This window comes from Lagopus leucura, unplaced genomic scaffold, assembly GCF_019238085.1.
Source record: "Lagopus leucura isolate 7727_CA_CO unplaced genomic scaffold, USGS_WTPT01 Super-Scaffold_73, whole genome shotgun sequence".
Taxonomy (NCBI): domain Eukaryota; kingdom Metazoa; phylum Chordata; class Aves; order Galliformes; family Phasianidae; genus Lagopus; species Lagopus leucura.
The window spans coordinates 63,554,640-63,582,540 of record NW_024962252.1 but is presented as its reverse complement, the minus strand read 5'-3'; the positions used below and the strand labels follow the sequence as shown (position 1 = coordinate 63,582,540).

Sequence of the window (27,901 nt, the reverse complement as noted above, 5' to 3'; positions counted from 1 at the left end):
ATTTTCATCCTGATCCCAGCTGTATTTTGTGGGACATCAGCCTCATCTACAGCAGGAGCAAGTCTGAGTCTATTACAATGGCAAGTCACTGGTACTGCCCTTCAAGAATTCCTCGCTGGCTGTGAACACAGCTCTGCTGCCTTGCTGTCTGCAGAGATGTCCCATGCCTTGTGCCACCCTGATCATAGCTGGAGGCCAGCAGCCAAGCCAGAGGATAGCTGCTTACTTGTTCCAATACAGCAGTGCTTCCAGTTACATTAGAAGCTGGGCTGGATCTTCAATGCCTACCCGAAGTAACTGAGATGTCTACTGGTGGCCAGTAGCTTCCAATACAAAGTATTGATTTGGAGTGTGAGGCTGTGCAATAAGACCTGGACAAACTGAAGAGTTGGGCAAAGAGGAGCCTGTTGATTTAATTAGATTTAATGAGAGCAAATGTAGGGTCTTGCACAAGGGAAGAAATAACATCAGTACAGGATAGGGGATGACATGCTGGAGATGAGCTCTGCAGAGAAGGACCTGGATGTTCTGGTGGACAACAGGTTGGGCACGAGCCAGCAGTGTGCCTTTGTGGCCAAGAAGGCCAATGGTTTCGTGGAGTGCATTACAAAGAGTTCTGGGCCCCCCAGTTTAAAAAAGACAGAGATCTCCTAGAAGGAGTCCAGCAGAGGACCACAAAGATGATAAAAGGCCTGGAGCATCTCTCGTATGAGGAAAGGCTGAGTGACCTAGGTGTATGGTAACTGTTGAGTCACTGCCTGAACTGTGGATTGAGCACCTGGGGAAAGGACCCGGTCAGTCCTGGGAGCACAGGTGAAGTCAATTCACCTGTGCAACTGGAAGGGGGTGGAGTCTGGCTGCATCTCTCTTAGACCTCTTTTAAGGGCTGACTGCCCCTGGGAAGAGATTCTGGAGATCCTTTCTTGTTGAAACTTTCTTATGTGAACCTAGAATTTTCAGAAATGGGTGAGTAATCTTTTTCCCTTCATTTACAGCAGCTTTCTATTGTGTTGGTCCTTCTCTTGCCACACATTTGTTGTAATGCCTTTCCCTTTGTGTTGATCTGTCCAATTGCTACACCTGGCTGTGTTCAGCCTGAAGAAAAAAAGACTGAATGGAAGTCTGGCTAATATTTATAAATATTTAAAGGGGGTGGGAAGCAAAATGAGGAGGCCAGCCTTTTCTTGGCGCTGTCTAGCAATAGGATAAGGAGCAATGGCCTAAAACCTGAACAAAGGAAGTTCCGTACAAACATGAAGAGTAACTTCTTTATGGCAAGGGTGACAGAGCACTGGCATAGACTGCCCAGAGAGGTTGTGGAGTCTCCTTTTATGGAGATATTCAAGGCCCATCTGGATGCCTACCTGTGTGACTAACTGCAAAGTACTTGCTTTAACAGGGGGATCAGACTCAGTGATCTCAAGGACACTTTCAACACTGACAATTTTGTATAGCTAATACCAACTGGAGCTCACCTGCTTGGCCATAACCCTAGGCTATTTATCTTGCCCACTACAAAACATTTTATTAGTACAATTTCATCTTTTGTGACTTGCACTTGTTTTCAAAAGAAAAGTACCAATCCATAGAAAAATCTCCTATGTCAGTATCCTGTGCCTAGAAATCCCTTGCTTCACTGCAGCATTTTGGAAAAAACAATAGGCAGGATAACATCTGTGATATTGTTCCATCAAGGCTTTTGTGCCTTCTTACTCATCCAGCCTTTTTATTTTCCCCTAGTCCTCTCTCACAAATAACAAGCAATGCACTGTAAGCAAGCCTCGCTGATCATCAAGATGCAAAGGTTGGGCTGTATGTTAAGGGAAGAATTCAGATATCTTTAATGCTTCACTCACTGTCTCCAGAGCATCATCTATTTGGTCCACAGACCTGCACTATAATCTGCCTGATAACTTATAGACTATTTGACCCATTGCAGTCTCAGATTATTGTTTTTGCTGACTTGGAATAATAGGTATAAAGTAATAGTTGTCTTACCATAAGCCTACAGTGGAAGTGTATTTCACTTTGCTGAAGGCAAAGAGTTGTATCTAAGGGAATCTCACACGTAAGTCATTTCCATGTATTCTTCTGGTTATTCTTCAGATTTTGTTATCATCATTTATTTATTGAACACAGCCACTGTGCAGTTTCCTACATTGTGTAGGAACAGCACACAGTGCTTGACTCTCAGCCAAGTTAAACTAGACTGTTATGCTCTAGTGAGTTTGAATATCACTCCCTTATCTTCAGGGCTTACCATCAAAGGGTTTCACACAACTGTATTAAGTACAACCCTCGTCTTTGTTTCATGTGCTAGTTCTACATTCAAATACCTTTGGGGATCTGGCCCTGCTGAGAAACTGGGACTTAAATCAGCATCAGTGGAAACACCAGGATTTCATTCCTAAACCATGCTGGCCTGGTTTTCCTGTTAGTTTCCCTTTTGTGGTTTTTTTTTTTCTTTATCCCCTTTCTTGTCTGTTGTATCTTAAGAGAATTAAATGACATAAGGCTTCTCTTATTCTTTTGAGCACAAAAGCAAAATTCTCATGGACAGGATTATCACACAATCAGGGCTTTTGGAGATGAGAGTTGTTATCCAAAAAGTCAATCTTCATTACTCTCTTCCTGCCTGGACCCCTGAGCATTGCACGCTGTGGGCTATGGAAGGTCCTGATCTGCACTGGGAACGGTTGTTTCTTCATGAACTCTGTAGAGAGCATCCATGAGGCCAATGCCCTCTACTCTTGGGCATCTGGCAAGCTCTAGGCAAGGATGTGCTGGGTCAGCAGTGAGCTGGTGAAAGGATGTACTGGGGAAGGAGTGCACTCCCTCTGCCATTGTTTTTAGGCAGGATCATTTCTCCTGGGCATCTTCAATACTTGCAATGTTCCGGAGCGAGATGTGATAAGGTGCAGGTATCTAAAAGCTGCCATGATACAATCATTATTGTGAGATCCCTGTTGCTTCTTTCAGTTATTTTACTATGTAATTATGGCTTGTTTGGACATTGTGCAGCTGTTGCAGCATAAAGGTGAGCTACCATTAAGCCCCCATGAATTTATTAGAATCCTAGGCAGATCTTGCAGTCCATACTATGCCCTTCAGAGCTCTGGTCCCACTGTTAAAACTGAACTGACTGAAATCTGGGTGTCAGGTCAGCTGCAGCTGTGGTGTGCCCATAGCTAGAGGGGAAGCTTTCTCCAGCTGCAGGGACATGAGCCAAATCTGGGAGCCGATGGGAAATGTGAGGGCTTCTGTGAGGACAACAGCCAAAAGCAGTAAATATATGAATAAATCAGTAAATGGCTGAGGAAATGTATCCCTGGGTATAGTAAGTAAAGGAAGTAGAAGAAAGAAAAGTATTAGAGTACAGGGCTAGAAGAGAAGTGAAAGAGGCTGAAAGAAGTGGAATTTATTGAGAGTTCATTTTTCTTAAGGGAGGCTGGAAGGGGAAATTAGGGAATGGGAAGAAAGAAGCTGGGGGAAAAAAAAAGCTGTGAAAAGAAGGAAAGAAGAAAGGTACTGAAGGATGTTAAAAATGTTAACCTTTTCTGGGGTGGCTTGAGATCACTTGTGTGCATGTGTGCAGTTGATTTCTCACTGATCTCAGCAGCTTGTTAGGAGCAAGTTAGAGTTTCAGAAGCCTTTTATTTTTCAAATTTAAAGTCTTTTTTGATCTAAAAAGCCTAGTGAAAATGCAGGCAATCACAGTTTTTTCCTTTTTTTTTTTTTTTAATTTCTAAGAAAAAAGAATTACAGCAGTAAAGCTTATACGTTTCATTTTATTACCTCTTGACATTGGTTTGGCTGTCTGTGGGGGCAGAGGAAAAATATTCTCCATCCATAACAGAAGCCCTGCAGGGCGATGCAAGCAGTTGTCCCATCTGTTTACCTGTGCTGGTTGCACACCTGAGGTTGCTATCCAGCTTTATGCTCCGTGCTAATTGCATTGCTGGGGTTCTTAGGGCTGTGAACAAAGTCATTTGTAAAAGCTACTGTGAAGCAGTGCAGATCAGTGTGCATGGTGCTCCTTCCTCCTTCAGCTGTTTCTTATAATTTAAAGTTATCTCGCATGTGGTGATGCTGCACCTCAGTCTGCAGCACATGGCAGAGCAGATTCAGGCAGCAAGTCACTGTCACTCAGCACTTGCACTGCATCCCACAGGTCGGGCTGTGAGTCCCTGAAATACTGCAGCCTCAGGCTTTGTATTCAGTGAGGTAGAGATTAGAGCCTGAGGGTCTCCACAGATAGCTGAGCCCTGGAAAAAAGCGTTCTCTACTTTCCACCACTGTGAGGATAAAAATTCAGGATGACTGGAAGCTATTACAGGTGGAGTCCCAGCTCAGAATTATATCTGAGAGTGACTGGAAAGGAGTTAGTTGTGATTGCTCACTTGTAGCCATGCCACATAGTTGGTAGAGTGTGCAGTGCACTGGGGAGAGCAGGGGGAATGCAAGCCCCCACAGCTCTTACTGTTGGGAAACCCATGTGTGCAAGCAGGGAGCAGAGCAAGATGATAAGAGTGCTTCCTTCTTGCTCACCTAGAGCATGAGAAAGGAAAGGCATCTGATTCCATATTAATAACTACTGAAGAATTGAAGAGACAGAAAAACACCTGCAGCTGAACTTCAGCTGTATGCACCTGCAAATCAAAGCATTTGGATGGAGGTATTGATAAGACAGGTTTGAGAAAGCTGAGAAGATGGGTAAGTGCACTGAGAATGTGTATGTGATCCCTCTTGGAGAAGGGACAACTTTAGTACCGCTTGATCTACTCCTGAAGTCCTTCACTAGCAGAGAGTCCCTAGTCTCTTTTTTTCCAGAAGAATTTTACTTGATGCTATATTTCCTATGTAGGGTTGTTTTCATGCCTGAAAATCCAGTGAGCTGAGTCATTACCAAAGATTGTTAGGCAGCCTTGGATTTTCTGCTGATATCTGACTTAAATCTGTTATTCTGTAGGATCTAGTTGATTCTTTCCTGAAAACTAGGCTAAGGGAGTGATTGTTGTCCTCACTTGAACAGTTCTTCACATATTGGTAAATTATTATCAAACCTCCCTTTAGAGCTTCTGCAAGGATCAATTTAATTATCTGAGCTATTTCTGATTGATCATGTTGCTTAAACCTCTTTTATTCTTGTTGCTCTTATTCAAGCCATGCAGAACTAGATCCAGTTCTCCAGCTGTGTGAGAACCAGTGCCCTGCAGAGCTGAATAATCTCATTGCATATGATGCACATGTAATAATACATCAGTGTGAGATTTTCCTGCTTCGCTCATATTTGCTTTGAGCCCTACCTGTAGTTCTCACATCCTTTTTTGCAGTCTCTTCACCTCTTCCATGATTCTGCGTTTTGTATTTGTACATTTGATCTTTCATTTTACGTGTGCAGTGCTTTGTACAGGTTGTTACTGAATTCCAACTTGCTCATTTTGGGCTATTTCTCTAATGTCTTGAGATCATTTTGTATTCTGATCCCATCTTCTGAAGTGCTTGCATCCACTCCCACCTTCATGTCATCTGCAGATTTTATAAGTGCACTCTCCACTCCATCATCTCTGAAGATGGCAAGAAGATATTGAGCTAGGTAATAAAGCATCCCTTTTTTTAAATCTTGCTAAGATAAATAGTAGGTTAAGATCTGATAAAGAACACTTCAGGGTGGAAAAGCTGTAAGTATATCTTAGTTCTGAGACTTCTAATCTCTGCTTGTGTGGATAGTTCACAGGTGCTACATCCACGAGCAGAGACTGGAAAAAACATAATCCTAATTTTTGTGAAAGGCTTTCTTCTCTTTCTAGCCTAAGTGCAAGTGAAAAGGAATGCTGATATTCAAAAGCATGAAAGGAGTCATACTGTACAGTAAAAGGCAGTCCTAGAAAGAAGTTTAGTATTCTGGGAATACATGGCACTAAAGTACTTGTCAGTGTTGCAGTATTTTGACACATAAGTGGGGCACATCTGAAACCTTATCTTTGCCCTCCACTGCCTAGTGCAAATAATTGGCACAGTGACAGAATTCATCTTGCTCAGGAGTCAAGATGTTACAAGAGTCATCTTTAGCGCAAAAAAAAAAAAAAAAAAAAAAAAAGACAGAAGTATAGCCTTTTTTGAGTCTTATAGCCCTGGGTTGGCAATTGCAGCATCTGTACTTGTGACAAGCCTGAAAGAATTTGTCTCAACACAAAAAATGTACAGTTTCTAACCTTGCACTCGGGGGAGATGTCAAGAAACACTGAATGGAGAGGATACTTTCATTAGCCTTTGGGATGTTGCCAGTGCTCCCAAACTGTTGTCAGCTTTGCCACTCTTCATAAGATTTTCCCATCTGTGTAATCAATTGTCAAGATATATCTCTTTGCTTCCAGAGGATATTCATTCTACCTATACCTGATTGCTATTTTTCCTGTGCGGGGTTGTTTTCGTGCCTGAAATTCCAGTGGAAATAATGAGCTGAAAATATAGTAAATGCCAATTGCATCAGTTTTGTTATTGCTGGTGGTAGTGCTGTTTTTGTTTATTTGTCCTAGTGAAATTAGTGGTTCAGAATGGTGCTAGATTAGCAGCCTCTATACTGGTGTCTTTTCAGTAGAGCAGATACAGGATCTGTGCAGGCTTTACTAAAGGCGTCAGCAAGACTGAGAGCAGCATACATTCTTAGTTGTATCTTTGCGACAACTAACAATGGGGGAGCCTACTGCAAGTGCAAACATTGCTCATAACGTGCTGTAGGATCTGATCCACCACAAATGGCCTAACATAAGTCCATTTCACAGCTCTCTGAGTGCTTCCTGAGGAAGGCAAAGGAAAATCTTTGTAGGAAGGATTAGATTAGAAGGTGGTGACTGGTTGCATGCTATGAAGAGACCTTGACTCAGATAACTAATTTATTCAGACTTGCCTCAGCTCTTGGTAGCGTCACTTTTCACTGGGAGTTCAGAATAGAAGCACAACTGTAGTAGGCTATCTTACATTGGAGAGGTCTCTCTGTGAAGAGTTCATTCCCATGGAATCAACACAAGTCTAGAAGAAGTAACTCCTGCATATGATGAATCTCAGTGCAGACCTATCATGTCTCTATAAATGTGAGCCCTTTTATTTTGCATTTATTTGGCTGTCAGAAGCATACTGGCTACTCTGAGACATTTACTAAGTACTGCCTCGTTCCCAATAGAGCTCTGTTTCCTTGGCTGGGACAGTGGGCTGCAGGAGTCAGAGGATCACAGTGTGACTAAGGTTGCAAGGGACCTCTGTAGGTGATCTGGTCCAACTGTTTGAGCAGGGACTCTCAGAGCAGGCTGCCCAGACTCAAGTCCAGGTGGCTTGTGAAGATCTCCATGGAGGTGACTCCACAGCTTCTCTCTCCTTAGCAAACTGTGCTGGTGCTCTGTCACCTGCATGCTAAAGAATCTTGTCAGGACTACTGGCATTTTATTTCAAGCCTTCTTTTCTGTGCACTATCTTTGTACAATTTTTCAAGAACTGAAAGAATGACATGTGCAGGCTGACCCCGATGAGCATCTGAGATCTGAATCTGTTCATGTCTTCCAAATGCAGACATCTTTCCTCTCTCTCTTTGTCAGCCATTATATGAGCTCATTGCTGACCAAATCCAGCAACTAAAGTACCAGTGGGATTCTGAGCTAATTTGGTGTCCCATCAAACTCTTTGATACAGCTATGCAACAGCTCAATGTTTTTAGTGAGTAGAGTTAAAAAAAGAAAAAAAAAAAAAAATTACAAAAAACAACCTGTTCTTCTGGGTGTATTGGGCCTGCTGATGTTTTCTTGGCTTTTAGAACAGAAAATCTAACTAAAATAATAACCACATGAACTACCTCATTTTTTCCTATTTATTATTGTTACTCAAGCACATGGTATGCCTTAAGGTAAGCTAGCCAAGAAAGCAGTGTAGACAAACTGAGAGCAAGCAAACACTATAGAGAAGCCAGCACAGAGCATCATGGTCCAACCCAGGGAAACTCCAGCTGCTGGGTTAATTATTGTTATTTAGTCACATGCCAGAGAGCATGTGATTAATTGCAGCAAGAAAATGCACTGCCCTTCACTGACTTTAAAAGAATTCCGCCTGCCAAGAAGAAAGATGAAATCTGTGGAGTTAATAAGCTGAAACATTAAAAAGGAAGAGAGAGATAAAATTTGATAGTGGTTCTGCAGCAGGTGAGGCTTCCCAACTGCATACAGCTCTGCAAAGAGTAGGAAAACCCCAGTGCCCAAGCACAGGGAATATTGCTTCTGTTCTGGCTGAAGTCCTCTTGCAGTGCCTTGACAGAGCTTTGTGAAAGTGTGGGAGCACAGGGAGTTACTTCTGAAGTACAGGGTTTGTCTGTGGTATGTAGATGTGTGCCTGGCTAGCGTGCTGTGACAGGAACATCTTCCTGATGGGATCCTTGCCTTCAGGTGTGGCAATGCACACAGCTTCCTGCCTGCTCTCTGCTCTCATCAGCAGGAGCCCCAGGTCTGACCTGCCTCAGGGCAGGTAGCAAGCATGATGCTGAAATGGCAGATGACTCAGATCATGGTTTGGGTAAGACACTGCTCAGCTTGGCAGAGGCTCTGCTGTTTAGAGGTAGAGTTTCAACTATGCTTCGTGTGGCATACAGCTGCCAAAGTCAATACTGCATGTGCACCATTTGTCTCTTCTGTCCTGCTGCACCTCTGCAGGCACATTAGTGTGCCTAGGCAAGTATCTAGTGATCTCTTCTGTAGCAAGGACACAGATTTTTCTGGTTTTACACTGTGCGATGCAGCCAAAGATGTTTGTTCCTGTAACATTATTCTGGGACTTCCATACAGAAGGGATCACTCAGACAAGATAATTGAAAAACAAGTATATGATAGAAATGCTGCTTACAAAGCTGGGAAATCAGAAACGGCAGTTTTCTTGTTCAGCATCATAGCATTCCCTATTCCCAGCATTGCAGTAGAGAGCACTTCCTAGAGTGTGGGATTTTCTCCTTCACCAGTGATGGAGAAAGGCTGCAGTGTGTAGCCACATCTCTTGTGCCAGGCTGTCCTAAGTCAGGATATGTTAACATGTGCCCAAGAAGAGGGTGTGTCCTCTCTCTTTTGATGGTCTCCTCCTTTTCTAGCACTCCCTGAGAAAGCTGCTTATTTTTCTCCACTTACACCACTTTCATCCTGTTGCAGAGAAGTGGCCTTCTGCAGAGTTGATGCCCAGTTTCCATCAGTGCATGTGAGACGACAATTAAAGCAGGTATCTCTCTCTCAGACAAAAGATAGAATATTCCTATATAGAAGGAATAATCTTGCCGGAGAACTTCTGCTGCCAAAAGTATTATTTCAGCTGAGGAGGCCTCATTTACACCCGTATGAACAGGAAGATTCTAATTTACAAGTAAAAGTCAAATAATTATCTGGCCATTTCTCCATGCGGTACTTGTCTCTCTCAGTTCAGTAGTTCAGAAAGCCAGATAAAACATTGTATGGTGCTGCAGTTGAACGAGAAAGGAAAAAGATGTAGAATCAGTTCACAAACCTGCAGATCTTATAAAAACATGATGGAATGGTCTTTTATTTTCTGTTTGTCTTGGAAGAAAACACTTTCTTTACCTGAAACTCTTGAAAGACCAAAGGGCATGGAAAATACATGGTGCAATCCTTTTTTCCTCTTTTGAATTATTTTGTGTGATAGATGTTGGGGCCAAGTTCATCGTGGTTCAGAAGTGTTACATAGAGGGTGGATCTGGCTACCACTGTGGGAAGTGGAATGCTGTAGAAGTGATTTCTCATGATTTGTTTCTGAAAACGGAGTGAAACCAACAACGTCTTTCGTGATTTCAGCAGATGATGATAAAGGTTTGAAGATAAAAGGGTTATAAAGGCCACGAAGGGGGGGTCAACTTCCATTGCCTGTGGTGAGTGAGCCCATTTATTGTCTGTTCCAAGATATTGAAAGATTAAATTCAGGAGAAATCAATATATGACTTATACAGAGTATGTGAACTGAAGCAGCTATGAGCATCTCTTCTGTCTTGCACAAAATATGCTCTTACGTGTGATACAGAAGAACCTATGTCATTTGGTATAAAGACTGTGAGATCCAAACACCACATTTCATGAACTGGCAAGTATGCAAAAGAACAGGATAAAGTGACATGTTTATTTTTAATGTGCTGTGGGAAAAGACTACTTCTAATTGCACAATGCAAAATATTCTTGAGCAATATCTGGGAGTACAATCTAGAGTATCGATTAAAAATGAATCACTGGGATTTGTTTGGCTGTGGTTGTAAAAGGAAAAAGTAGGCATGATGCTAGGCCAGGTGTGTGTCACTTGTCAAGCATGGAGAAGCCTTTGGGAATGTGCACCACTGCTGACCATAAGACCATGTAGTGCCCAGGATGAATTGTGTAGGTAGGCTGCTCCAGGCAGCACATCACTTCTGAGGCATGGGCTCTTCTGTGTGCATCTGAGTGGGAGACAACAGTGTGAACATAGAAATATTTCCTCTCATTATTCTTTAAAAAAAATAAAAATAAATATATATATACACGAGCTCTATTCAGCCTGTCTGTTATGGCACCTCTGGAATTACCTTGTCATTGTCAGTGATTAGGGTGCTTCTCCAGGTAGCGGAAAACCTGCTTTCAGTGGCTCTAGCTGAAATCACTTTAACACCTACTATAAAGGAAGCGAAGACAAAGTAAGGAGACATTTTCCACTTTTTTTCCACTCCATTATCCAAATGAAGCTAAGATATTATATAGAAAGGCTTACTCTCACTCCCCTTCTGAAACGTGTAGTCACTGAAGAGAAGCATTTATGGTACCTATGTTAAGTAGTTAAGCATCATCCTCTCCCTGTTGATTGTATAAGAAGGCAAGGTCTGACATCTTGGGAAGCAGGCTGTCTGAATCGCCATTCATTCCACTTTGGATGCTGCAGACAGATAGTCTGAATACAGCTCTGTAACTTCAAATGGGAAGGCCCTACATGGCTTCCTTGCAATCTCAGCTCCCTTCCTACAGATCTTCCTTCATTCCTCTTTCCATTTTGTCTTGTCTTCGTTCTCTCATATCTCATGTGGTGAGCTGGTGTCAGTGCAATTAGCTAGGAAAGATTTTAGTTAAAGAGATGAGTAAAAGCTGCTTCTGGCAGAATGCTTTGAGTTGAGGAAACTTCTTTCCAATTCTCCAGGAATTTTGCTGTCAGCTAGTTTAGCAGCAGTTTCTATGCTTTGCTGTATCATAGACAGCCTCACATTGCTGATCTGGATTATAAGTTTGAACATATAAAATACCAGTTGAGGTTACAGAGACACTGTGTGAAGAGTTCACATCTATTTTTTTCTCAAAACCAGACTACTGTACTATGCATTAGCACTCTGTGTTCACCTGTAGCCTCAGATGCTAGGCTAGTACATAGTCCTATGGCTGCACATCACTGTGACGACAGCATGCTTGAGAGGAGAGGAAGGAATTTCCTGCGCTGTCTCAGACTGTAGATCACTAGTCTTTACCACTCCTGGCAACAACAAGAAATCAAGCGTGATCCTGAGAATTCAGATAAATGCAACAAATGAGGATCGAATTGTCCCAATCAAAGGTGAGGTCGCTGATTCGGCAAGTCTCTCTCCATGGCTGATTCTCACCTGCCTATCATCACCTTTGAGAGATGCTTCTGAGCCATATCACATCTTGAAATCTGATGATCAGCCTCCAGAATGCTGCAAGAGGGGTTTTTTTTTATGTGCTGCTGAAGTTCAATCGGACTCACTAAGTGACTCAGCTTAGGAAGAATAGTTGGCAGTGCATCTGTAGTTTGTACTGGTTGCTGCCATCCTTAGCAGGAGGCCTACCGAAGGCTGAGTTGTTCTTTCTTTGTCTTGTTGTGTTTTAACCCAGCATTCATCTCAGCACCATGGTGCTGTTTGCTATCGCCTCCCACAGTAGAGTGGGGGGGGAGAGAAGTAGAAAAATGGTGAAACTCATGGATTGTTACAAAGACAGTGTAATAGGACATAGAAGGAAAAGGGGATAATAACAATGATAATAATGACAGAAGAATATGCAAGACAAGTGATGCACAAAACAATTGATCACCATGTTTTCACTCTGCACACTCAGTTCCTCAGCAGTGGCAGCTCCTTGGCCAGCTCCTCCAGTTTTATTGTTCCACATGACCCTGTATGATATGGGACATTCCTTTGGCCAGTTTGGGTCAGCTGTCCTGGCTCTGTCCCTCCATCTCCATGTGCATTCCCAGCCTCGTGCTGGCAGTACAGCACCGGAAGCTGGAATGTCCTTACAGCTTAGTGTAAGCCCAGTTCAAAATGCAAAACATAGCAGTGAACCTGCTACCAGAAAGAAAGTTAACTCTATCCTAGCCAAAAAAACAGTTTAGCTTTCACCACCTGCAAGGAAAAAAAAAAGTCTACTTCCTCTGTTCATAAAACAAAAAAGACTGCAAAGGATGTTGAACTTTCAACTTTAATAGAGAAGAAGAACTTCCAAATGCAGATTATTTGCCTTGGAAGAACATGGACTTAAGGTGACACTGTAAACCTCTGCGAGAAAATATGGTGTTTGCTTTATCTGCATCACGTGATGTAATGTATTATTTGATCTCTAGTGGGGAAACAGCATCAAAAAAAAAAAAAAAAAACAACCAAAAACCTTCTTCCAGGGGAAATAGTCATTGCTTATTGATGTCAAAGTCTGCAGAGAGAGAAGTTCAGCTCTAATGGACCTGAAAGTACTCCGGCTTCGCAAGGTGTACTCTTTGGTCAGGCAGGATGACACGCTGTTCTCAAGGTGAAACTTGCATGATACAATGTTTGCTGCTTGGGGTTTTAACAGCTCCAACAGCGTTCTTGGAGGGTAACAAGATTTTCTGGAAGTGAGCCACTCTAGAACACTATTGCCAGCATGTCTGCCTACTCTGGGTAGCATCAGAAGCTGTGCTAAAAAATTAAACAAACATAGTTCTTGTCATCTAAACAGATGGGAAAGGACATGCTGACTCCCATGTCTTTAACGAAGGAGGTAGGCTGTGTCTCATTGTTGCCACTGTGCAGTGAGGAATTGCAAAACACCCACGTAGATTTTTCAGACCTGCTAGCTGCACTTAACCTTTAATCCTGCAAGTACTCAGCCATGAGCATATAATTTCAAACATCTGAGTAGTCCGACTGACTCCGGTGGGAATGTGCACTGAATGAAGTTAAACATTTGCATAAACGTTTGCAGGTTCAGGATCTTTCACTACAAACACAATTCTTTCACTACAAACACAAACTCAGTCAGGCTGAGTATTCAGCTCAAGCTCTCTATGTATTAACAAACCTTTATCCCTGCAGATGTATTTTACATTTCTTGTTAATATGTGGTTTCTCTGTTATAACACGTCTTACATCAGGCTAATGAGTAACCATTTTCTTGAGAGGGAGGGAATAATATACCTTCTGACATAACTGCGTGACTTTGAAAAAATATAATCTGAAATGAATCTGTTATGAACATTAGCTTCTGTATATCAAAAAGATTCAGGCAGCTTGGTCAGAATTTGGGCTTTTAAAAGTGTTTAAAACATATTTTCTGGGTTTTAGACCTGATCTTTACTCCCATCTTTCCAGGGGCAAGACTGTGTGTGTGAGTAAGGGATTGATTTGCTTATTTCTAGAGGGGAGGACTGCTTTCCGTTCTCACTGATGGAGTATTCATTTACCTCCAGGTAGGTCATTTCACTCCAGAAAAGGCTGAGCAATGTTTGTGGTCTTTAGTTACAAGCAGGTGAATGCTAACACCCTGAATTAGCCTCTGATCCTACTTGTGTCTGTTTCTATACCTGCTCTCAAATGTATGTGGTGAAATAACCCCTGGTTTACACCCTAGCTAAGGAGAGCAGGATTTGGCCCATTGAATCTAGGTGCTGCATTACAGATCAAAGAAAAAGTTTTGATGAATCCTTCTGCAAATTTCACCCCTATTTGTACTTTCACATGATTGATCTCCCTTTTGTTTAAAGCACTGTGGTTGATACAGAAGCATTTGAATTCAGTGAATCATTCTAGCAATGCTGCTCTTAAAATATGCTAATATTTTCTTTTGAAATGTGCTAGGAAAAATCGGTTTTAAATGTTTTACATTTTTTTTTTTCTCCTATTCCTTGCTTTAATTGAAGGTTGCCTTTTTTTGTGTGTGTGCGTATCTGACTTGACTTGCTGACTAAACATGTTAGGACTTCTGAGGCAAAGAGGTATGTGCATGCAAATGTGTCGTAATACAACAGGCAGCTTTTCCTAAAGTTAAAGCTATATCATATTTTCCATCCTAAACCTCTATGTTTCCTGTGGTCACTGAAATAAAAGTGCTTCAGAAGGAAATCTTCCGGCTTTGGGCTTTTTCCAAATGTGAATAATTTGGAAGGATTTGAACAGAACTGGTTCAGCCAGTTCAGAATATCAGGAGAGTGGGGGGAAGGAGGGAAGAGGCAAGAAAAAGTGTTTTTTTTTTTTTTTTGGGGTTTTTTTTTTTTTTTTTGAGCTAAATAGATCCTTACAGCATTTCTTGAGCATTTCTGCAACTTTATCAGCAGAAGGCTGAGAAGTGAACTCTGACATGTAAGTAGCCTTCCTTTAAGTAGATGTGCCTTTGCTTGTTCAAGAGGAAATTAGTTTTGATTTGCCTGAGTTATAAGGCTTTGAAAACTGTGATTGAGCATGTGCAGAGGATTATTTCAGTAAGCTTGTGGAGTGTGCAGCTACAGAAGGATTTTCTGTACATGCATGGCTGGCTAATTTTGCTGGAAAGGGAAAAATCTATCTAAGCACATTGCTAAAATCAGTGAAAATACCTGAGGCTTCAGGAGGACCTTTGAAGGCTGTCTCAACATCTTTTAGACTATGAAAAGGGCAAGAAAAGATTCCGTAGGCTTTGCAAGGCATTTGAAGAGTAAGTGGCCTGCAGAATGTGTAAGGTTAAATGGGATTATGGCTCCAGAATTGATTACTTGACATATCCATGTGTGAAGTTTTCTCTGCAGGGCCATAGAAGGAACAGTGTTCTCCCCCCAGCACATCTGCCTGGCGAAGGAGTCCGCACAGCAGTGGGGAAGCTGCTTCGCCATCTCACCTCCAGCTGACAGAGCTGGAGTTTATCAGCATGTTGACAACCCTGGACTGCTGAGACTGCTCCAAATTACACTGGAAACATTGGTAATGAGAATTTAGCCTTTGGAGTGGTGTGTATGTGTGTGCCTTTTTAGATGCAGGTTTTTACAGTTACGGTGCTCACTTGCATCTAACACTCTTTGGATAAATAAAAAAATCCCATCCTAAACATGTGTGTGTCTCCTGGCAGCCCATACTCTCCAGTGTACCTCACTTCAAGGGATGCCAGCTGTTTGATTCCAAAATTTGCGTTCTGCACAAATTGATGCCTCTCTCTATCTCCCTCCAAACACAAGAATCATAGAATGGCTTGGCTTGAAAAGGACTTCAAAGATCATCTAATTTCAATCCCCCTGCCTGCAGGGTTGCCAACCACTACACCAGGCTGCCTAGAGCCGCATCGAGAATCACAATGTTGAGTTTATTTGAAAGAGTCATTTGTTCAGAAGAAAGAAGTGATGTTATTTTATGCTTCCTATGGGAATTACTCAGCTTTGATTTCTTCCTCTGACTTTTCATCCATCCCTCCCCTCCCGTGGGACTGTGGCAGGCAGGAGAGCACACCAGGTGACTTCTGCCTGGGCAGTTCCAGGCCAGACATGGCTCTCTGGAGAGGCAAGTGAGCATCTGTGCAGTTTCTTTGGACTGCTGTATCTTTTCTCTCTAACACAGCAAACTTAGCACCGAGCCCCTGCTGCACCCTGGTATGACTCGCAGTCCAGAGGGTCTCTGCGGCCGTCCGTGCAAACGCACCGGCAGAAGTCTGATAGTGGCGCGAACAGACGGAGCAGAGAAAAGCGGTGCCGGGCCCAAATGGGCGGTGATAAAGCCACCCGTTGAGAAAACTTAGCGAGGCAACGGAGAAAACCTTAAAGCTTAGAATTGCAGCCCTGAGCCGCCCCTTTCCAAGGCGTAGCGAGGACCACCGGACCACCGCCCGCCTAAGGGGCCTCAAGAACAGGAGGAGCGGAGCAGCGAGCATCCCGCCGCCGCCGCCTGGGTCTGTCCGCCGGCCGCCAGGCGCGGCGCGCGTCTCTGAACTCGCGGGGGAGCGGCGGCGGCGGCCCGGCGTGCTGCAACCATGGCGATGCCGACGGCCCCGCCCTTCCCCGCCCCCCGCGGGGCCGGGCGGCGCGGGATTGGTCGGGGGGCGGGCGCTCGCCCTCTGCCCCCTGACCCTGCGCGGCGGCGGTGGCGGCGGGCGCGGCGGCTGCTGCTGCTGCTGGCCGTTTCCTGGTGGCCTGGCGGCGGCGCGGGGGACGATGCGGCGCAGGTCCCGGCTGCTCCTCTGCTTCGCCTTCCTCTGGGTTCTGGGCATCGCTTACTACATGTACTCGGGCGGCAGCGCCGCGCTGGCCGGCGGCGGCGGCGGCAGGAAGGTGAGCGCGAGGCGCCGTGCCCGGCTGCGAGCCCCCGGCGGGCTGCGGGGCGCCCTCGGCGTGTGCGGGGGGGCGCCCTTCCGCGCCGCTCCTCCCCACCCTTTCCCCTTTATTTTTATGTTTCTCCTCCCGCCCCAGCGCGTTCCACGGGGCGGGCGGCTGCTCGGTGGACTTCAGACTGGCTCCCGCCCAACCGCGCTGAGCCACGTCGCGGGCCGGGGGCAGTGGGGCGTCGTTCCCACCCCGGGCATCTCCTTCTTACGTGGGATTCTCCTACCCGCCGGAGAGCCGGGCTGATCGTGGGCCGGGGCTGCGTCGGGCTTTCTCCGCTCATCGTGTTTTATTTTATTTGTTTTAATGGTCCTTTCCCCTTGGTATTGTTCTGGGAGAGCGTTTGGAGGTGGTTTGGTGGTCCGTCGTTGGGAGAAAAAGGGGGAAGTTGAACGCTCCGCCGTTCCCATCGGCGTGGGTCAGAGCGGTGCTATGGTAGGGCGAGGTGCGAGGCAGAGTCTTTCACCCCATAACTCCGCTTGGAATAATGAGTTGTGAATGCGTGGATTTGCATGTGCCTCTCCAAAGTCGGGAGCTTCCGCAAACCCTGCTGCTGCGGTGGCCAAGCCTCTGGAAAGTGAGCTTTCTTGTAAAAGATTTCCCAGGCGAACCCAGAGATGGGCAGAGGGTGAGGAGCAGAGCGCTCCGCGGCTGAGCCGTGCTGTTTGCTAAAAATGGCACTGCTGGCAGGTGAGCCAACTGGTGCTCCTCCAGCACAGCCACGGGGATCTCTGTACGGTTACTTTGATGCAGTGCTGCTCGTCAGTGTGTGTGTTCCGGGCGAAGATCTTGACTGGTTCCTGTACAAGCCATGGGAGCGGAGCTTGCAAGCTGACTTACGGTGTTACTGAGGGGAACAGGGGTCTGGGGAGAGAACCGCTCTCAGGCTGCCTCAGTGCTCTGTTGTGTCCTTTTCTTTGCCCCTTGTGTCTGCGGGACAGTGGCTGTTGACACAGCAGTATGTTGCAGTGTTAAGCTTGTATCCTATATACAGGTTCTCAGAGCAGATACAGTAGCGGAAATAGATGAAGCATGAGATAAAAAGTAAGGCAGTACCCTGAAGCCTCTCTTGAGGAACCACCAGAGTGTGTTTAGAAACTAAAAGCAATCTTACGCTACTGCTGATGCATAATGGGATAACGCAAAGCTATCAAAGGAGCATGTATCCGCAGATAGGGAAATAGATTTTTTAACTCCCAGTATGTTTCATTTTGAGTTCCCAGTCAGATTTGTAGCTGAGCTCAATTCATTTTTACTGCTGGGGAAACGGCAGCATGGAGATGGTGATTTGCACAAGGTCACCTAGAAGACCAGGTGAGAATAAAACAGAAAAGAAACCAGTTTTTCTGAGAACAACTCTAGTGCTTAATCTACTAGAACCTGCTGCTATTCCTTATTGATAGTAGTATGACTTTCTATTATGGGTTGAAGAGATCTACAATCCCTGATGCTTGCTTCAGCCTTGTAACTTGTCATCATTCTGCTAGCAGTTTAATATACCTTACCAGTATGGGTAACTGGAGAGTTTTAGCAAAGATGAGTTTAAAGTAAATGAGATATTCTGTAAGCATGAGCCGAAGCTCAGTGTTGGGCTTAAGAATGTGAAAGCTTAAACTAAGCTTGTGGTAAGGAACAAAATAGGTACTATGGCCATGAGAAACAAGTGGGGAAATTAACAATTATGTGTGGATTGGTGATTGAGGATTCTATTTTCTGTCAGTGAAGCGTAAAATTTAATCCTGGGCCCCAGTGTAGGTTAGCAAATGTAAGTATGGGAAGATGTGTGTAATGTAATAGCTTTTGAATCTCGATAAAAGCCTTATTAACTTAGTGTCAGACCCTGGTACAAAGCAACAGCACAAACTGCCTTAAACTTATGAACAGAAACCCCGCTGTAGTAAATTTCTTGGTTTGTATGACTTCACATAGTTTTCATTGCTTTCCCACTATTTCAATGCAATGAAAACAGGGTTGCTTACAGAAGAGCATCGTTTCTTATAAATTGAAGTGTATGCCATGTTGAGGCTCTAAAATTACAGAAGCCAGAAGGGGATCATTCTTCATTTATGTGAATAAGTAATTTGCATGTTAATTACAGATCTAGTTAGACAAACAGAATGGTTTTTCCATAAGAATGATTTTTTTCCATATTCAGACCTGATGTATTGTCTGGACACCCCGGACTTGTTTGGTATGACACTCTGTGCTGTGAAGACACAGTCAATTCCCATTTCCTTTAAAAGAGATGTAAGTATTTGCCCTTTTCTGGCCTTACACCTGAGAAACAGAGAAGAATGCTTTATTTTTTTTCTTAGTAGAGGTGTGTCAGAGTTGATGTAAGCTTCTACATATTTTGGTTCTTCACTTCTAACATTTCAAGCCATTTGGATGCTCCAGTGTGCAGTATCCTTGACCAAGCATTCAGCCTCTGGGAGCAGTGGTGGGAGCCACAGCCCTGTATGCGCTGCTCTGGCTAGGTAGGCAGAAGGAGCTGAGTGTGCACAAGTGGAGCTACAGCACACAAAGTAGAAGCCATCTCATTAATAAATATGTGGATAATAATAACACTCAGGAGAAATATTTCATGTTTTGGAACTAGGCACAAAGCAGTAGTAGGATGAAATTACTTCTTCCACTTCTGGAATTTAAGGTATGAGACCGCTTTTTCTTTTTTTCTTAAAAGGAAGAGAAGGGGCAAAGTTGAAGCTTTTCATTCAAATGTGCTTAGAGGTGACAGAATCACTTCTCCTTCATATTCTTTTTAATCTCCAATGAAAGTGACTTTAAGCATGAGAACCAGGGGTTCAGCTTGCTCCTTGTCCAGCCAGGTCACTGAGTTGTAGATTGGAAAGAGCAAGTCTGTCTCACTTGTTTAATGGTTAGTGAAATAGTTCCACAGACAGAGTCTGTAACACAGAAGAAAGCAAGTCGCAAGCCCAGCAGTTGTGAGACTGAAAAATGTGGGTTGCTCTTGTGCTCACTTACTGTGCTTTTTATTAAACAGCCTTTGGAGTGGAGACTGGAACTTTCCTTCTTGTGGGCATATTTCTTAACCCACTGCAAATGTAGTCTGTGCTCTGTGTCCCAGAACAAAGTAGAGCAGCTTCTTCAGTATGGTTAGAAATGATGCGTGCCCTCCCAAGCTGGAATCGCCCTGGTGATATCCCCCAGTGATACTGCCCCAGTCTTCAAAGAGTGGTGTGAATCAAAATCGGTGTATTTGGAAATCATTTAACTTGTTTCGGGTTTTGTTTTGCGTCCCTTAACAACTAAGTTCTTCCGCAAATGAGTGACGACTGGGTATGAAACAACAAAACAGCCTGTCCTTCCAAGCATTACAGCAGAAGGCCTGCTGAATGGAGCCCTTCAGGCAGGGTGAAGGAAAGCACCAAACACCTCAATTGCTGCCAAGAGTGAAATCCTCATGGGCGTACCCTGGAGGAGACCTGTAAGCACTGTGTTGTAAGCGGAGGCATTGAGAGGAGATGCCTGCTAGGCAAAGCGGCAGCTAAGCCAATGTTTGGAGTCTTCTGGATTTAGGTACTAAAGCACTGACAAGCTTTGGCTTTTGTTGCTATGTGAAGGTGGTGATCTGTTTTTTTTTTTTTTTTTTCTTTTAATGTAGACCTCTTCCCCCTCCCTCACTGCTGTGCCTCCTCTCACTTTAGAGAAACAGAGTAAAACAGTTACTAGGCAATCAAAGCTGGATAATTTTTGCCATGTTTAAAATTAGAAACCTCTTTTTCATTATATTCCCTCCTCCAAAACCAAACAAAAATTAAAAATAAAAAAAAAAAAAGTGGAAAAAAAAACCAGCTCTGAAACACTTTGGACTAAAGGCCCATTAAGCCTCTGGCTTGCCAGATTTTCTGGGTGCGATAGAATGAGTTGCAGAAATTGGATTGATTTTAGCTGAGCCACAGGGAGGCAGACTGCTCCTGCAGAACTGGTTACAACCCAGTGCGTTGTGCTGCTCTGGGGTTTTTCCTTCAGTTCCCTGGGCTTGTGTGTTTTTGGGGCAGGGAGGAAGCAGTAGTGGTTTTTCTTTTTTTTTTTTTTTTTTTTTTTCTTTTCAGTAGGCTTTTGGTAGTGGCTGTACCATGAAGCTAGCTAAGGTGAAAGAAATTCAAAGGTAAACTATGATATCTGGAGTATGAGATTGACTGAAAGTAAGTAAATCGTTTGGGGAAAGCAGGGAGAAAAGAAAGCAGCTGCTTTCTTTGGGATTTTACAAGGATCCAATTTTACAACTCCTTCCAGCATAAGGGCTGCTTTCTCTTCCTCTTTTCTTCATTTGGAACAGACAAACTATTTCGGTTAGTCTTAAGTGAGGCTCTTAGGTGTACCATTATGTGTGCATAATGACAGGAGAAGGAGAGCTGTGTGTTCGACAGACTTAGTGCACTTGAGTTTCTTTTTGAAGGTTAAAGTAGGAGGAAAAAGGAAGTGTGTTTTAGCTGTAGGTGCATTAGCCAGTTTTTGTCAGAGAATGAAACAGTGGAGTGCAAATTCTTTTGATTGTTTTTCTCACGGCAGGAGAACTCCTTTTTGGAAGGGGATTGAAAGTAACATCACTTCTGTTGTCTGCTTTTGTCTAAGGAAGACATTGCCAGTTTTAATGGCTAAGTATTGAAAGTTTAGTTTATTGCTTCCTTAAGGGTAACTGCAGTGCCTTGTAATGATGCCACATTGAATGTGATTTCCAATATCTCGATCTTAAGACAAATGAAGACACATTGTCATGTGGCATTTGCTTCCTAGGAGGAGCAAGAAGACAGAAAGGGATGTTCTGCTATTTAACAGGTAGCTATTTCCTGTCCCAAAAGTGTTTTTCTGCTATACATAATTCTATAACAACTGTGAAAGCAATGAAATACCTTGGCACTTTGATAAAGCTGTCCTTCTCTTGCTGGAATGTAAAGTCTCTGAAGTTTGTCGTGTGTGTGCTTTCTTAATTTAAAATGTCACTTGGTGAAATTACTGCCTTATCTTTGTAGATTGTTTCTTTCATGAATTTAACTTCAGCTGTGCGGAAAAGACAGCCACCTGCAAACCCTGTGCAGCTTCTTTAGGTCTGTGGTTGCATGAGGCTCTTCCTCGCATCGCCCATGCAATTTGAAATGCTTCCAAACAGAGGTTTTTTGTTGTTTTTTGTTCTCACAGGGCAGTAAGAAGTAAATTCTTAGACATAAGAATGCTGTGTCATCCCTCACAACCTACCCATCAGTGTAGGAACTGATGACTCTGGCTTTGGTTTGGATGCTATCGCCCTTGAACAGTTGATATCTATTTTTGTTGTGTAAACAGAAAGGAAGCAGGACATTAGGGATGATGGAATGGACTGAGGGAGCAAGAGTGACTTTGAGGTTACATGAAACAGAGTAGTTAAGCTGCTTTTCCACTTTTCCTAGCGTTGTAATAGTTAACTGTGCTTCTCTGTGTTATTCCACTGCTGTAGTTTGTTGGTTACTGTGATCTCTGCGTACAAAAGTTTGTAAATTCTAGTAATGATGTCCTTTGAGAGATGGTTAGAAAATTAACTGGAATGTGAACAAAGTGTGCCACGTATCCTACCTTTTTTGTCTACCTGTCAGTCATGCAGTTTGAAATGTGTTGTAAACAAATGTCAGTCATTCTTTCAATGTATTCCTGCTGCTTCCAAAAATATAACTTAAAATGTAACATGGAATGTAATATTTTCTAATATAGAAAGATTACTTCACATTAAGTAAAAGAATGTTCAATATCTATCTCAGTTGTGACTAACAAAATGAAATAGTGATGGCTTGGTCTTGAGACCAATCTAGAACAATAGAACATTGATACATGCTGGAGAACTTCAATCTCTGTCTTCAACATTACATGATAATTCCATGGTTGTTTTTTTTTCCTGAGAAATTTTGATTTTGTTTTTCACTCCTCTTCTCCCCTCTCTTGCTTTCCAGTATGATGTGATATCTAAGAGCTTGTGTGTAACTGATGCTGTTTTATCAGATGATGAGAGGTCAGATAAGAGATTGGATATTATCTGCTAGAAAGCCTGCTCACAATGCTGCTCTGTTGCAGAGAAGAGATGCCTTTGTATCTGTACTGGCTGTCATGAGAGGTTAACTCTAGTTGCATGTCTGGAAACTGTTTCAAAAATAAGACCTATGCATGGCCTAGAAAATGTAGTTTTACTTGATTTTTTTGCAACTACATATATTTTCACGAAGAATTCTATACATGATACCTTGGGATAAAATACATCTATTTGGAAACAAAAAGTTAGGATGCAACTGATCCTGTCAACTCAAGTGATGAATTTAAGCTGCTCAGGTAGTCGGTGCAAATGATAAATATATGCTTGTGTTTTGAAGTTGGTTTGGGCCATTTAAATGTTTTCTTACATAACCTTCTCAGATGGCTGCTCAGTTGTAATGGCACCCATCAGTGTGTAGCCAGGCTGTGTACAACTTTAATGGACTGGACATTGATAGCTTGTTACTAAATGTGATTTTTTTAGTAGGTGCTATTGGAGGAGCAATGCATTGCCAGTATGTTGGCAGTGCCATGTGTTGGCAATAGATTTGAATTCTAAAAATGAATTTGCAGGAAGTAGTGAGACACTCTCATTTTTTTTCTTCAGTAATAGGGAGTTGAATGTCACTGCCTGCATATATTGGGGTGGAGGGAAACAGAATATCAGAGTGGGTGTTGCATAAGGTTGTTCTGTTGTCATCATGAAATTCAAACTGGTGGCATCATCGGGTATATGAATTTTAAGGAGTGCATTCTGTTATGCTGTTTGTTTTGAAGTGAGTGTGTGCTCATCTGTTTTTCCCTTTCTGTGAGCTTCTAAAGAATTAGGGGATGAATTGAGGAGGGAAGATAAATTACTGTGTGTGAGTGGCGCACACCGAGTGCACGCTTACCTGTCATTCATAAGAGTTCACTTGCCAAACAATCTTACCATGAATGAAGCAGGAGTACTTACTGAGTCCTGCAGCAGTTATTAATGATCAAGAAAGCGAAAAATTCAGCATCTGTTTTCTTTCTTAAAGCTGTAACCTATACTTCCCCTGTTGGAATATAGCGCATTTTCTGTGTGGCTTTATGGTAGGTTTTGTAGGAGGGGCTTCTCAGTGTATTAATTTGTTACAAAACAACTTGTTCACGTGATAGCAGTTTGCAGCAGCTGTGTTTGAAGCCTGTCAGCACTTTATTTTTCCAGTTGCTTTTCCATGTGTTTAAACTATTTATTTTCACCACTTTTTATTTTTAGACATTGGGTTTGTTAATTATTAAACATTGGGTGTGTTTATTGTCATTTAAATGAGTTAAAATGCAAACTTGAATCCCTGAACCACCTGGCAGAGAACACCATCTATCTAAAGGAACCATCTATATGAAGAGAGCATCCCTGCCCATAATAATTCTGAGCTCTGCTTATGAAGCTCAAGTGGGAAAAGGAATGAGATAATAAAAGAACATACATCCACAAAAATTACTGTGTGGTATACATCAAAAGCAATCATTTGGATTTGTCATCTTTATAACTACAGTTTCTTATGGAAGAAAGAGCCAATTGAAAAGTTTACAGATTCAACTACTTAGTAACTTTCTGAAGTTGTAAAGTTACCATGCAATGTGGGTGCTCTCTTTAAGGAAAACAGACAGCGCCCAAAGATTCTGCTGAGTTTGGGGATTAGCAAACTGCAGTAGATTGTCCGTACTGAGTAAAGGAGCTGTTTGAAACAAAAAGAACTTAGGGAAAGATTTGTCAAAAGGTTGGCACTGAACTAATGCTATTGTGAACAAATCCTCTAAGAGCCATGACTTGATGAGAAGAAAATGTTTCCTTGTTGTATGAAGTTTCAAATGTTTAACTACCCTGAAAACAATCTGCACAGCTTAAATTACTTTTGGTTACTAAAATAATTTGCTTTAGCTGCCCTGTTGGTTTAAGGATGGTCAGTATGTGGGTATGGGTACGTTACAGCGAGGTGAAATACTAGTTTTTATATAGCTTAACTCTTTTTTTTTTTTTTTTTTTTCCTTAAATGGAAAAGTCTGTTCGCTCAAAGACATGCAGGTTCTCTTAAGACCTCAGTAAGGAAAATTTCCATATTTCATTTGTTAGCTAGCTGCTACCAGCTAATGGTGGATTGGCCTGTATCATTACTGGTCTTTGTTCAAACACTGGGGAATGTCCCTCTCACAAAACCAGTACTGTGGTAAGCAGACCTATCAAAAATGTGGGAGTGATTGGATTACAGTATTTTCTGCTGGAGTATTCCATGAAATGAGGAGTGCATATGTTGTCCAGACAGTGTATTAACTCCTTGTTACGGTGCTCTCCTGTTACAGTGGAATGCTTCAGACCATAGCAGATCATCCATTCAGTCTGCTCGTTTTCTCCTGCATTACCTATTTCTGGAAAACATGTATTCTTTACTCCTCTGACCTGTGCTTGCACAACACAGCATACGTTTGGGTTCTTGCCCTGTTGCTTTGCCAGTAAAATACCACTGACCCAAAAATGAGCCATGCCATTTAGTCTTTATGGACAATTGGTGTTCTAGTATGTTATTACCCAGACACATGGTTAGATGATGCTTTTTTAAGTTTTAATTTAGAAATGTTGGTTTTTTTTGTTCAACTGATGGCAGCATCTAGGTTTCATTTAGAGTCTTTTGTAGGTGATGATGAGGAACAGTAATTGTAGCAAGTGCAGTGCAGTAGCAAGCTGGAGCTTGGTTCTCTTCCTACACTCTCAAGAGCTGTTTTTAATACCTTTTAAATGGATAGATGTCTGTGAAAGAGCCTCTGCCCCATTTGCTAAGCTGTGTCAGGTCATATGTTGCAGATCTTGCTAGTTAAACTAAAAAGGTATTTGCAGTCAGAGAGAAGCGTTTCAACTGAGAGCAGTTGGCAGCAGCCTAGCAAACAGTAGCACTTGTTTGTCTCTTTAGGTTTTGTTCTGAAGCTGATGTGTGAAAAGTAAGGGGAAAGGGAGCTGAGTGGAAGTGTTGATGCCTCTGCTGTGATTGTGAGTTAGAAACACATCAGGACAAATAAGCCTCTACTGATCGAGGGAGGGAAAAAAAATTTCAAGGACTCATCTGCGGTGACTGTCAGGGTTGTGAGAGATGTTGCAGTGATGCATTTTCTTTGGTTAAGGTGCAGTTGTTCAGTTATTCCCAATATCTGAACATTCTCTACTATATAAAAAAAAAAGCAAGAGATTGATCTTAATGCTCATGTTAGCCTAGGCATGAAGTACCTGACTTGATATACAGTGAAAGCTGTTTGCTTAAAAATCCATTTTGGTTACCTACTGTGATAACTAATGCAAATTATAGTGGTGTTCCAGGAAAACATTACTTGCATCCTAGGAACAATAGCTAGAAAGGCAAGGTAACCTCATTCTGTGCTCACTTAGTTCTCTCTCCTATGTGCTTGCCATCTCAAGAGCAAGAGGCTTAAGCAAATCCTAAGTTTTTACATACATGCATGGCCTTGGGGTGTGAGATTTCTTTTTTTAATCTTTCTCTAATGGTTGTAAATGTTTCATATGGGGCCATGATTGTGTCTTTATTGAATGTTTTAAAGTAGTTGTAGTTTTTTTTTTTTTTTTTTAAATTAAGCATGCAGCAAATATTCAAGAAGCAGATTTGCTAAGTTGTCAGTAAAAGTAGTGATTTGTTGAACAGCTCAGCTGTTGCAAACAGTCTCTGACAATATTGGAAAGATCAGTGAAATTCAGGAGTATTTTGACTGTTGTTTGCCTTATAGCACTGTCTGGAGTCCCAGTTCTGTTGTGCGAATGATTGAGTGGTCTTGACAGGTTCTTTCTACTTTGTAAGTTTAAGAAAGGGCTTTTTTCTTATGGTATTTAGACATGGGAGTGAAGCTGCGGTCTTACAGTCAAGATTCTCTTGTGGTCATCTTTTAGGGTTTGTCTTCTGTTCCAAACAACCCTTTCAGTCTATGCATTTCTTGACAAGATGTAGCAGAGAGTTGGCTTGTATGGGATAAAACTCAGGAATGGAACAGACTCCAACAAATGATAATGTCCCAATTTGTACTCAAAGGAAAAAGAATAACTCAAGCCTTTCAGGCTCTGGTATTGAAGTGTGATGTGACCTAGAGCTGCTAAGCTTTGAGGAGATCAAGACTGGACTGCATTGTGGATCTGGGTATGATACTGTGGGTGGCAAGCTATGCAGACAACCATGGATAGTGCCTGATCTTACGTAGCTGATGTTCACCACTTCTGAAACCTTCAGTTCATGCATGTTCAGTTTTGTTTAGGGTTGTGATATTTCGATGTTTATTTCAAATCTGAGCTACAGCTCAGATGCAGGCAATGGTTTTGAAATATTTTGGCATTTGTTCTGATTAACCGTGACTGTGGTTGTCCTCTCATGAAAGCGTTGTCTCAGACAGTTTCCAGTGACAGATTTGGATAAATATGCAACAGAATTGCTGAATTTTGTGCATCTTATAATGACTCCCTCCCAAAATAATAGAAATGCTCTTGGTGTTCCAAAAGTTATTAAAAAAAAAAATAACCACAAAACAACAACACAGAAAAGCAGAAGGCAATTTAGTTATGTTGTTAGATAACTCTTGCAGTATGAGAGTACTTCAGGTGTTACCTCCTTTGAGTACTTTACAATGCCTGAACCAATTGCTCTTCAACTGTATATTATTTTGAAGACATATTTTTTTGTGAATTCCTGCTTGAGTGACTTTAAGTCATGTGAGGATTGATGAAACCATGTAAAGAAATAACAGTTTTAGTAATGAACACAGTTTGTAATGAAAGCTAGTTCATAATGATGAGTAATCGAGGTGTTGGTTGGATGGAAGTTAGTGGGAGTATGATCTTAATATTATTCTATGATTGTCATTTAAAAAAAAATGTACAACTAGCATGACTAAAGGAAATACCTTGTGCTTGAAATGGTAATTTCTGTGAATTAGGACAAATCATTCAAGTACAGCAATTACAGTGAAACCTCCAACCCACCTTCACCCTCCCCCCCCCAAACAAACAAACAAACAAAAAAACCCAGAAGCATTTATTTATATAAGCAAAACAGCTAAAAAGTATCTACAGTTTTCTTCAGTTGTTAATAATTTTTTGTTTTGAGCATCACACACCATGTTCTTACTTTGAGTGCATTGCTAATTTCTAATAACTATATAACTGTTTCACTTTCCTTTAGTAATGTCGTGGTTCTTTGTGAGAACATTGTGACACAAGGTAGATCTTTTCCTAAAAAAATCTTATGCACTTCCTTAGTTAAGATAGGGTTTT

The 27,901-nt window shown here is 42.3% G+C and overlaps 1 protein-coding gene and 2 long non-coding RNA genes across 4 annotated transcripts in view; all 3 read left to right on the top strand.

Annotated features, from left to right (window-relative positions):
* Window positions 1–919: 919 nt before the first annotated feature.
* Window positions 920–10,098, top strand: LOC122182424. The gene is made up of 3 exons (XR_006179798.1): window positions 920–966; window positions 9,180–9,246; window positions 9,685–10,098. It is a non-coding gene; the product is annotated as an uncharacterized LOC122182424 (long non-coding RNA).
* A 2,683-nt stretch (window positions 10,099–12,781) lies between these two features.
* On the top strand, window positions 12,782–15,268 carry LOC122182430. Of its 2 annotated transcripts, none has more exons than XR_006179800.1 (4): window positions 12,782–12,806; window positions 13,628–13,725; window positions 14,176–14,250; window positions 15,025–15,268. It is a non-coding gene; the product is annotated as an uncharacterized LOC122182430 (long non-coding RNA). The 2 variants fall into 2 exon arrangements; XR_006179799.1 differs by lacking the exon at window positions 15,025–15,268 and adding an exon at window positions 14,538–14,615.
* A 1,120-nt stretch (window positions 15,269–16,388) lies between these two features.
* GALNT2 (polypeptide N-acetylgalactosaminyltransferase 2) overlaps window positions 16,389–27,901 on the top strand; it is a 93,579-nt gene continuing 82,066 nt past the window's right edge. The window contains exon 1 of the mRNA XM_042875649.1: window positions 16,389–16,542. Within this exon, the coding sequence (XP_042731583.1) occupies window positions 16,426–16,542 (117 nt within the window). The 5' untranslated portion in view covers window positions 16,389–16,425. The remainder of the gene's footprint in view (window positions 16,543–27,901) is intronic.